The sequence below is a fragment of the Myripristis murdjan genome, chromosome 8, assembly GCF_902150065.1.
Source record: "Myripristis murdjan chromosome 8, fMyrMur1.1, whole genome shotgun sequence".
Classification (NCBI taxonomy): Eukaryota; Metazoa; Chordata; class Actinopteri; order Holocentriformes; family Holocentridae; genus Myripristis; species Myripristis murdjan.
In genome coordinates, this window is record NC_043987.1 from 5,933,714 (window position 1) to 5,945,836 (window position 12,123).

General features: G+C 45.5%; 1 protein-coding gene across 4 annotated transcripts in view; it reads right to left on the minus strand.

Annotated features, from left to right (window-relative positions):
• Positions 1 to 5,769: 5,769 nt before the first annotated feature.
• Positions 5,770 to 12,123, minus strand: part of tnrc18 (trinucleotide repeat containing 18) — a 58,750-nt gene continuing 52,396 nt past the window's right edge. For all 4 annotated transcript variants that reach the window (XM_030057315.1, XM_030057316.1, XM_030057318.1 and 1 more), the window contains exons 25-30: positions 11,929 to 12,045; positions 11,182 to 11,334; positions 8,005 to 9,836; positions 7,138 to 7,374; positions 6,703 to 6,777; positions 5,770 to 6,603 (exon numbers count right to left, since the gene is read on the minus strand). In XM_030057315.1, coding sequence (XP_029913175.1) covers positions 6,397 to 6,603; positions 6,703 to 6,777; positions 7,138 to 7,374; positions 8,005 to 9,836; positions 11,182 to 11,334; positions 11,929 to 12,045 — 2,621 coding nt within the window. In that variant the 3' untranslated portion in view covers positions 5,770 to 6,396. The remainder of the gene's footprint in view (positions 6,604 to 6,702; positions 6,778 to 7,137; positions 7,375 to 8,004; positions 9,837 to 11,181; positions 11,335 to 11,928; positions 12,046 to 12,123) is intronic.

The window sequence follows — 12,123 nt, forward strand, 5'->3', positions numbered from 1 at the left end:
TTAGGTTCGTCTTTATTGTATATTTATTAGTCTCTATTGTCTTTATTGTTTATATTTAGTCTTTATTGTATATACTTCTGCACCTATTCTATTCTATTTAACTTTATTTTATGTTTCTATTGATGCTGCTGTAACATGGGAATTTCCCAGTTTGGGATAAATAAAGTAAATCTATCTATCTATCTATCTATCTATGAATCTATGAACAAGCATAAAAGAAGTCTCTTGTGTATGTCCTTCATAACAGGATGGGGATTTGTGCTGATACGCAGGTTTAACATTATATTGTTAACTGGAAAGTACGTGACAGTGCATCTCAGGTGATGTTGAGAAGCAATGCATAAGTAGTGAGTAGTGTAACGAATTACTTTCCACAGGGAGTAACTAAGTCATGCTTTACTTTTCAAAAAAAAAATAGCAAGTAAAGTGCAATACATTCCTTTTTTTGAGTAACGACCCCAACACTGATTTTGTTTGAACTGCTACTCCAACCTCCTCAGCTCTGCCACACCCATCAGCGGGTGGATCCCTGCTGTGTGATCGAGTTTTGTTCAAATCCACAGAACTTTGCTTCAAATTCTAGTGGAGATCCCAAGGTTTCCAAATACACCAAACATGACCTACAGGGAAATGTGTACAAAACGACGCACAGGACACCCATATATCTTCTGTTTGATGTAAAGCTGCAGCCATAAAACACGGGCATGTTGACTTTGAATAGTTCACTCAGTAGAGGTGTGATGTAGCTTCAGCGAAGCAGCAGATACGGTGACATTTTGACATTGTTGTACGATGCGGAGAAGAAAAAATACTATTTTCTGTAACTTTGAAGCTACTTAAGGGATAATACAAAGGAAAATCAGAGTTCAAAGGCTGAAAAATGCCACTGAGGCATCGCTGCAGTTAAAATCAAAGACGAAGGATAAAAAGAACCCTGATCCATAAATCATTTGTTGCCGTGAAGCCAATAGTGGTTATTATGGCTGATAGCAGCGCACCGTGTAACATTAGTTTGTTGGCTTACTCTCTTGTGTGTGTCTTTGATCAGACGTGAAAACCCTCGCTCTCTCAAATGAGCCTCGCCAACGCCAGGGTTTGTGAGGCTGTGACTCAGGGCGAAAGTTCAAAACAAAAGTGAGATTAGCTGGATTTTACTGCTCATTTCTTTGAAACATCAGATAGTTTCTGAGAACTGTGGGAAGAAAGCCCCTCGGTAGATTCGATCTTGCATCTTTAACTTGTTGATGAGGAGGGAGGGTCATTTGAAAAGTGTAGTGGACAGAACGCACTTTTTAACCCTATAAAGCCATTTGCATCATATATGATACACATTTTCAATTCCGTTTTTCGTTTTCAGTTTAATCAATACTTGACCAAAATACTGTTGTATACCTTTGAACACTTCTCCTGTTCACCCTGGACCATAGCATTGGCACTTCAAGTACATATCATATATCATACACCAGAAAGGTCGTGTAATAACATATTTTTTGATTTTTCTTTTTTTTTTATATATATATATTTTGTTATAGGACTAAATAAAGGGTTCAATTTCAAAAAAATGAAATTTTCTGCCAATTATTTCATAGTTCAGGCTTTATAGGGTTAAAAAAAAAAACATAAAAATAAATGAGCAGGTGAGGTTAATGTCAACTTTATTGTATGTATACACAAACCCTTTGATATCCAGGAGTTTTTTTTTTTTTTTTTTAAGGTTTTATTTCACCCTGTTAACACAATTAACTTCATTACTTTTTTTTTTTTTTTTTTTTTTTTTTTTTTAAATTTTTGGGGTAAATTTGTGTTAATTATCTTTATCCAATTTAAATAGAAACATACTGTATATCTACTATAACTATAAATAGTGTTCTTGTTTGCCTGTATTACTAGTTTGGCTAATTATTTGGTCTTTTTCTTTTCTTTTTTTTCCCTTTTTTATCAACAAATTTCTTGCAGATTTTTGGACTCACTTGCTTGTCACTGTTTCCGTGTTTTTGAAAGAAATCAAGTCAGTTTGCTCAGCTTCCAGAGGTTTCAACAGCTTGTGACAGGCATCTGAACGCAGCAAAAAAAAAAAAAGGGATTAACAGTGCAATAGGAGTTATCAAAGTTATCAAAAGCATTGATGTTACAGAGGGGAATTGAAGACTCACACAGCACCAGAATACAGTTCCATCTGTTTATTGATTAACTATAAAATACTGAGTTACTAAAACGATTGAAAAGAAACACTGATAAACTTGGTTGCTGTCTGTAAAAAAAGAAAACAGAAAAAAAAAAAAAAGAAAACCAAAACAGTTCCTTACACATACAGTATAGGGCGACAGAATATATCCGGTTTCAGATTTATCTCTAAAATGTATTCTTTTGTATTTTTACAAGATTAGACATGTGTGTACAAAGTATATTCTGATAGCTTTTTCTCCCCTCGATGGTGAAGGATCATTTACAAAACTTAGATGATTTTTCTATTAATTTTCAAAATAATCTTTTTTTTTTTTCTGTAACAGGACGATAACGATACTGAAGGAACAGCAGACGAAGAACCAGCCTCCAGTCCACCTCTCTCTCTCTCTCTCTCCCACTCTCTCTCTTGCTCTCTCTCTCTCTCTCTCTCTCTCTCTCTCTCTAGCAGCTAGCTCCCAGTGCCTGTCAGCAGTATTTGCTCGACAGGCATGGACGATTGTTCAGAGAGGGGAAGCAAGGAAATGAAATGAAATACAAAAATCAAAACAAAACCCAAAATGACAGAAACATGCAAATAAAGAGAGCGGAAATTGTAGCAAAAAAAAAAAAAACAACAAAAAAACAAAAAGACATTTACCTGCAAAAGTAACACATAAAAAACGGTGACAAGCGGAACAGACACATGAATACACAAAGTCAGGCTCTCAAAATATATGACACCCATTGAAAGTGAAGGGGGAAGTTGGGAATAAGTGTTGGATGTGTGTGTGTGTGCTTGTGTATAATGTGTGTGTGTGTGTGTTGGACCCTGTACAAAGGCCTAAGGCTGGGCTTTGGACGGAGAAAGGGGGGCAAAGAGAAATTGGAAGGCAATAACACACCCCTTAAAGGGTTAGTAAAGTGAGTGTGTGTGTGTGTGCATGTGGTAATACCGGGGGATAAGTGTGTGATGTCTTATCTGTCTCTCTCTCACACACACACGGAGAGAAAAAAGTGCTTGAGCAGCTCCGGGGGTAAACAAACATTCATAACGGGCACTTTAACTTGTTCACTCTGCAAACACCGAAACACGCCCCTGTGTGTCCCGTTCCGCTCCGAGACCCGAGATCCCAGCCGGAGATCCACCCGGGACGTCCTGTCCCTCCCACGCCTTGAGCCGATCGTGCACTGATTGTCAACGTGAGACGGTCTGCAGACGTGGGAGCCGCAGGGCAGGGATCTACTCCGGTCGGGGAGCCGACGTGCGAGCAGCAGCTTAAGGAACACCTCGGGGCGGGGCGGGGCGGGGCCTGGCGGGGCGGGGGGGCTTTAACAGATAAGATCAGATTTTTCAGGCATGGCTCGATCGTTCAGGCCGATGCCCGACACCCCAATCTCAGAAAACAGAAGGTGTAGTCACACTGTACCTTGTCCGACCACTTTACAGGGGCTCAAATACTCAGACTAGCAGCACACGACCAAACGGTCCTTTAACGGGTGCCTCTCATGTCTGGATTATTATTATTATTATTTTTTTAATATGTATTGATAGTAAACTGCTACTACAACAACTGACACTTTAAAACCGCCATCTATCGGGGGAAAAAGTCGCCCAAATGCTCACATATCTCGGATTCTCCTCCGGACGTCACACAGCAATCTCAGAGTGAACAGAAATACAATACAAACTAATATAATCGGATATTTCCAGACAAGACCAAACGATCTCAAGAGAGTAGAAAATATTAAACCTATTGAATATCAACAAGACAATCTTCAATCTCTGCAGCACACAGAGACAGGGCAATGTGGTAAGAGACATACAAGAAAATAAAACACGATAATTCCAGATACATATCTATATATATATATCTCGATATATAGATACTGATATATCTGATCAAACGCACTCTATACACAATAGTGTAAGTCTAAGTGGGTTGAAGAGCTCAGGAATGGAGAGTTGATGAAGACAGCTGTCACCGGACAGGGCAAAAATACCTCTCGGCGCCTAGCGGAGCCGGGGATGGCGTCAGGGGAGCGGGACCTAAGACAGATTTGGCAAATCGTGGTGATAAGGCCTGGGAGAGTAAGGCCGCCCAAGAGCTCACAACCCTGAGCACAACATTCAACAGTCTCCCCCCTCAGAACGGTCAAATTAGGCACATCGAAAAAAAAAAATATATCAACAAGCAGCTACAAAAGTCAAATCAACACATACAAATGTGTAAAAGGGATATAGTAGTTACATCTTGTGTGTGTGTGTATGTGTGTGTGTGCGTGTTTGTGTGTGTGTGTAAGGGCAAAGGGCATCACTGGCGTGCAGGGGGGGTGCAGAGGAGAGGCAGCGAGAGAGGCGGGAGGGGTTGGCAAAGCGCTGCAGGAAGACAAACAAGCCTCCCAGCCCGAGGTCCTCTGCGGTGCGGCCCGGCCACCGCCGCTTTCAAAGTGCGCTCACGTCAAAACAGACCACCGATTGCTCGCTTTGGAGGGCGAGGCGCGCTCAAACGGGTACGATGCACACCCATGAGACAGCAGGGAAACCAAACAAAACGACAAAAAAACAAAAAACATAAAAAAAAGACAAAGCACACAGAACACGGATGTGCTCCAGGTTGCCCACATTGCAGTTTGTGCAGCCACATCTCCAAACCAGCGGCTGGGTGTTGGACACACAGCCGGACCCTGTTTTCAGATGATTGTTACAGTTACACTTTGCGAATCGAATCGGTGCTGGCACGCCGGGCGCTCCAGCCTCGGTGCATCTTGACACGACTGCAATGTCTGCAACATCGAATAAAACCTATGAAGGAAAAATCCACCCTGACGTGCTTGTAGAAGCGATGCATCATCGATCTGCGCTGCTCCGATGAAGCGTTACACTTTAGGTGTTTTCCCCCCTCAACCTGCATCACCCGCTTGTACTTATATTTAATTACACTTGTGTTTGATTGTTCAAAAACGGTGCAAAATGGGTCGGAAATAAGCTTTTGCTGTTTGATTCTGAGGGGACTGACACCCAAATCCGTCTCAAACCTGTCGGTCTTTTGCTGTTAATATCTCAACGTGACATCACGTTAGAAACAAAAAAACAAGAAAACAAACTGATGCCAGAGATGCAGTAAGTGTTTCAGAGTGGATTTTCCCTTAAAGCTACGGAACTCAAAGATGAAAACAGGAAGTGCTATTAGAATAGTACAAGATTCCTTCCTCTCTCTTTAGCCTGAGTCTTTCAGGGAGTCCAAAGTTTTAGTAGCGAGAAGGCAGGCCGACCGCCTGCGCTAGGATTGTCACGGGGGAATTGAGGGGGGGGGGGGGGTTAAATTAAGGGAGGGTAGTTTTAAGTGTGTAAGTGCTCTCTGTTGGATAGCAATGGAAGGATATTCTCTCTCTCCCTCTCTCTCTCTTATCTGTGCGTCTCTGCGTCTCTCTCCCACTTATTTCTCTTTGCGTCTGTTGCTCCTGCTGTTCTGTAGATACATCTATAAGGACTGTAACATGACTGTAACATCACCACGGCAACATCATAATCACAACGTCACACCACCGTGGCGTGTCTGTCTGTCCTGCCGGGGAGGGGGTTGGGGGTTGGGGGGTGGGCGGGGCAGACGGACGGACAGACACTCCCTCTCTCCTGTCGGATCATTCACAGTTCATTAAAGCTTCTTGTCTGTTTACCTCTTTAGAAAAAAGTACTCTCACATAAATCTATTACATGAAAATAAAACACTCGTATTTTCGTCTATATATCTGTGTGTGTGTGTGTGTGTGTGTTATACGGGAGTGAGTATTTACAAGCGTCTGTTTGTGTGTGTGTGTGTGTGTTTTTATGTGTGGTATTTACACGTAAAAGGAGACTGAAGTGCTCAGAAGTGTTTCGATTCCGAATCTAAACCCTTCCACCTTTCCCATGAACACTTGTCAGTAGGTACTGAACGATGTTTGCGTATGTGTGTATGTGTGTGTGTGTGTGTGCGCACAAGTTTCAGGAGACTTGTTCCTTGTAATACTGTCCGTAGTGTCTCCCGTCTTTGTAGTCGAAGCTGTTCGTGACAGTTCATATCATCCGAGGAGTGAGTTTCGTTGAGTCAGGGCTGTGAAAAGTCCCATCCTGAATGAAGGTCAGTGATTAGACTCGTCCTTTCTGAAGACCGTGGCTCGCTCTTTTTTCTCGTTGTGAGGTCACAATCGGGTCGCGACGGGGGCTCCGGCGGCCCCGCGGCGTCGTGCTCAGCAGATGACGGGGACTCCGTCGGTGTTGAAGATCATGCCGGTGGTGGGCTCGTAGGTGCCGGCCAGGTAGTAGAGGTCCTCGCTGTCGGCGTAGCGGCGAGTGTGCGTCATCTGCTCGTACTCCTCCACGCTCACCACCAGGCACTTGTGGCTGACCGTCTGCACGTCGTTCTCGTCGCTGTGGGACGACTGGTACAGGGCGCGCTGCCAAGGAGACACAGGGTTTGATTACAGAACACTGCATATATTATGAGTGTATCCGTGTTGCATGAACAACCGGTGTAATATTTCCTCTTTTCTCACCTCCATGAAGTCTTTTCTCTGGATGGAGGAGTGCAGGGCTGCAGGTAAGGACTGACCGCACATCTGATCCCAGTTCTAGGAGGACAGAAGTCTTGCATTTAGAACAAAAACCTTCAAGTGAATCGCGCAAAGCAACATGGGGCTCCCGGACTGAGTAAAGTATGAAACAAAATAACGAGTGAAGGGAAACCACTTGTAATTCAAGACCTAAGAAAATGTATTCAAGCTTAAAAATCACAAAAAAAATTGTGTTAAAAAGCTGTGCAACACCTATCGTTGGCTTATGTACAGCTGGCATGATGTTTCAAGCCAGTGCTCTCTCTAAGGCGACACATTCCACAGCTTTCTGATGCAATGTTTTTTTTTTGCATCAGACGAGTCAGATTTCTAAGATGAAAAAGTGTAAAGTCTAAAGTCAAGCTGAAGCACCTCTACCTTCTTGTCTGTGAGCTTCTTGCCGGGGTTGGTCTCCTCCGGGTGGTAGAACCAGTTGACTCGCACCACCATGTTGCTGCCCCAGGACTCCCACATGCTCTGGATGCGGCCGATGAAAGGCAAGTTGGGCCGGCCGGCGGACAGGAACACGGCGCAGTCACCGATGCGGATCATCTCGCGGCCGCGCACGATGGCCTTGTAGAAGAGCTTCTTGGCCTTGCCCTTCATGCCGCGTCTCTGGGGGGGGGGAGGCCAGAGGACGGGATGTTCAGACAAATACTATACTGCAATATAGCGCCGCGCTCGCCTTGGTGCAGCATCTGATGCAGTGGTGCCGAAAACTGAACGTGCGGTGACTAAACAGCGTTTGACGGAGCAGCCGCTCAGATGAAACGCAGTCGGCCTGTCATCTGCATCGCTGTTTTTGTCATTGATTACTTTATTTATTTAAAGATGCTTAAACATGAATGTATCATGTCAAACTGACTCTAATACCTTGGTAGAATTACTGCACACAAATGAGACCAGTGTTGAAATGACACTTTACTGAAGAGGATAAACATGCTGGAAATATTTTTCCAACTGACTTTCACTCATTACTCTCAAAGTTTTTTCTTTGTGCTCAGAGAATAGTGTCATCTTCCTGTTTTGTGCGGTAAAGCAATATCTCCTTCTGCAAAATTCAGTGTGGAGACTAAAAGGGGTAAGGGTACAAGTGCGTTTCTATCATAAGAAATTGTTTTTTATTACCTTTGGATGATTCCCTGATTTTAAGATACTACATGTAACACCTTTAATAAATGTCAGACAATGTGTGTGTATTCAAATCTGCAATATTTTTCTCTTGTTTGTGTTGTTGTCTCTCACCTGTGTGGGTTTCCCAAACCACTTCCAGAGTTGCCTGGCTGGAAGGAAGGCTGAGATTTTGGGTCTGTTCTCCACACTGGGCAGCCTCTGGCGCTTGGCCAGCTCCTTGGTTGTGGGCAGGTGAACCCCCTCCCTCCGCTTGGGCCTCCCCACCTTCCCCTCACCTCCGCTGGGCTTCGGCTTCGGAGGACGACCCCTTTGCCCGGAGCCCTTTCCAGTGGCTGGTTTGGCAGGTTTAGTGGGAGGAGGAGGAGTCGGGGCGGGTGAGGCTGGAGGGGAAGGAGAAGGAGAGGGAGAGGGAGGAGGTGGCTCTTCCTCCTCTACCTTTACCTTTACCTCTGCCTCCTTCTTCACCTCCTCTTCCTCTTCTTTCTTCAGTTCTTTCTGTTTGTCCTGTGCGGGAGGTGGGGTGACAGGGGCCGGCGGGGGAGTGGGGGTCCTCTCCTCATCCGAGCTGCAGGAGGAATCATCAGTGGATGAAGAGGAGGAGGAGGAGGATGACGACGAGGAAGATGACGAGGAACCAGAGGAGGATGATGAAGAGGAAGAGCAGCTGGAGGTGCATTTCTTCTTCTTCAACTTCCCTTTCTCCCCTTCTTCCTCTGACTCGGAGCTGCTGCTACTCTGAGACTCCTCTTTCACCTTTCTCTCCTCTCTTTTCTCCAGCTCCTTTCTTTCCTCTTTTTTCCCTTTCTCCTCTCTTTTGTCCCTCTCCTGTCCTCTACCACCGGGCCCTCGGCCGTCCGCCTTGTCCTTACCCAGCATCAGTGGCTTGTAGGCGGAGTCCTTCTCCGGTGGGACGGCCTCGCTCTCCGGCGTTCTCACCTTGGCCTTCAGTGGCTTTTGACTGGCCGTGGTCGTCGTGGTGATGGGTGTGTGATCCCGTCGAATGCCCCGCCCCTCCAACAGCATCAGCGCCTTTGTCTTCTTGGTCTTGGGGGAGGTGACGCCCTCGTGGTCCAGCTTCACAAGAGGCTCCGCAGACAGGGGCTTCCGCCTCACACTTGAACCCACATCACTCTGCCCAGGTCTGGGCTTAGGTCTTGAGATAGGGGTGGGTCCTGCACCGGGTCTAGGTCTTGAAGCGGAGGACAGCTGATCGGACGGCATCTTGAGTTTGGGTCGAGGGGTAGACGATGATGATAACGAAGACGATGAAGGTCTGGGGGTCAAGGATGTGCTGGGTTTGCTGGTTGACGAACTGGACAGCCGGGATATCGGACTCGGTATGAGGCCAGAGCTGAGGCTCGACCTGGAACCGCTGTGGCGATCTGAAGTCGGTTTGTTTTTTGGGGTGGAAGTGGAGGCGGGTCTCGGGGCGGAGGTAGCGTTGGATTTAGGTGCAGCGGATGATGCTCCGATGTTGGATCTAGACAACTGTCTGCTGGCGCTGGGACTGACAGTGCTGTTGAGACTCGCGCTGTTATTTTCCCTTTCTCTGCGCTGGCTGTTGTAAGAACTGAGATTTGGCTCGCTGTACAGATCCACAGTCAGCACCTTTCCGTAGGTGGAGGGGTAGAGGGACGGAGGCAGAGATCGGGCCGGTTTAGCAGGGGAAGGTTGGGCTGAACTGGCCTTCCTGGGTGCCTGGCCGGGTGCAAGAGCCTGGCTGCTGCTGGTCGTGGTGCTGCTGGTGGAGCTCTTTCGACCCGGCTTTGTCTGGTTCCCCGAGGTCGGCCTGGACGCAGGCAGGGGCCTTTCCTGAGCTGCTTTCTGGGCAGAAGAGACCCTGTCCTGGGCAGGCTTGGCTGGAGGCTGGGCTCTCTCCGCCGGCTGGGTGGAGGAGGTCGGTGGATCAGCTTTCTCCCGGACATCTGGGTTCACTGAGGTCTCTGGAAAGAAAGCAAGAGACAGTCAAAGGTTTTCTTTTGACTCAATCAGCATGTATGTCATTTGTTTCATCCTTGGCCAAGACACACTAAAACTGGGTTTACGCTGGATATGCTTAAGTTTTCATTGTGCGGCTTCAGAATTTTTGTGGTCTACAGCCTCACACACTGAATGGTAGACAAATCAGCAAGGAAACAATTCTGAAATAAAACCCTCGCATTTGAGAATTGCTTACCCAGTAGAAACAAGGCCAGCGTCAGCAAATCAGACATGCAACATGCCGCATTTTACAGCTAAAATCACAAACTGCCTGAGCACTGTAGAGCAACAATGGAGCTGTTTAGACAAATACATCAAACTGATACCGAGAGACAGTCAAATATGAGATGTTTCTGATGAAAGACCGTCGAGCTATTTTTGTTGGTGCAGTTGTGTCAGAACAGACGACGACTTACCTACATTTTCATGTTGTTGTCATCAAAAGATGAATGCGAGGCAAAATAACACACTATAATTTTTTTTGATACTGACTCTTCAATAGCCTCTGTGATGGACATGTTAAAATAAGGAAAGCGATACAATATCCAACTTTATGCCACAGTCTTGATTCTTTGCCGTTCGACAATCATTGGTATTAATTCCGATATTCGGTACACATGACGTTTGAATACCAATTGTCTTAAATGAATCAGCAGGGTCCAGAGAAAACACATCTCACTTGCACAAGGAGCACTGAGCCAAAAATGTCAAATCCATCGTTTCTTTATGACGTTACGAAGACACATTTGGCTCCAGCGTGTGAGGAAACGTCTTTTACTAGTCCCAAGGAATTACTCAAAGGAAGAAAGCTAGAATATCTCAAAGGCAGAAATGATGGGGGTACTTAATGCACATTGCACTTAGTTGTATTTCAAGCACCCCCTCCATTATTTTTACGTCCCGTGGGAGGCATTACCTTTTCTTTCTTTAATAATTCTAATATATTTGACACTTCTGGCTTATGACTTTTGGGGAACTCACTCTTTCTCCCTGTGCGCTTCCAATTTGACAAAAGTAGAATTAGACGTCTTGGGGAATGAATATTAGCATTAGCACATTTTGTAATGACAATTACTAAGTGTAATAGTGGCACTACTAAGCTTAATTAAATGTGGTCACGCCTTTGTTTTAAAGGCAAGGAATCATTTAAGCCCTTTAAACCCGATCTCGCTGGACCGAACTACATCCATGAAATGGCAAATGTACATTTTGACCAATCAGGTATTCCATCAGTCAAAGAATCAATCATTCACTGACTCATTCATTTGATTAATCAATCAATCACGGAGGGAAATCTGACAGGCTCACCAGGTTTGGGTTTAGGTTTGCGACCAGGTTTTCCCTTGATTTTAGGTACGGTCTCCTCTGGCTTTTGTCCCGCCTCTTTGCCCTCTTTGCTGCATTTGCGGACTCGCCTCCTGGAGCAGCTGGCCACCAGCAGCGCAGGGGAGGGCTCAGCACCTGGAAGCAGAGGACGGGGCTGTGCATCAGGCTTTCTGTACGGTTTGAAGCTGAGCTACCCTCGCATGAAAATTCCACTCGTTTAGTCACACTGAGGGGAAACTGAGCTGTAAAAACCTCACAGCAACATAAAAAATGGCAAGTGGCTCAGGCTTCTCCTCACTCACTCAGTCCTTAACTGTATAGGCAGAATTGAAATGAACATAAATCTACTGCGTCAGCTGCACGTTAACAAGACTCGCCTGGGAAAACACCTCGGCATAAACCATCAACACACACACATGCATGAATTAAAATGCAAATAGGCATGAACAGAGACGGCTTGCACACACATTGGGCAAATATACCAAGGTCAAAACCTCAGGTAGAGATGGGGAGGAAAGGTGTTTAGTGTTTCCTTGACTTAATGTACTGTCTACTGCAGTCTGTGTCTGTGTCTCTTTCAGCAGAGAACAGAGATGAGATGCGCTGAAATGAAACTATGGCAACAAGAAACGGCCTATGTGAAGGTGTATGATTGAAGCGCAGCTTTTATAATAACATCTAGCGACTGTGTTTGTGTTTGTGTGTGTGTGTGTGTGTGTGTGTGCTCACAGTGGATCTTGTAGTCCGGCGGCAGCAGTCTGATGTGGGACAGGGGGATGCGTCCTGTGTCTCCATCATCAAACTCGACCGTGATGAGGTCATCGTTCTCGTCAATGTCTGAGCTTCCTGTGGGGAAGAAACAGACAAAACCCAAATAGAAATGAGTATTTTTATGTATGTGAATGGAGGAAAGTAGGGTTAAAT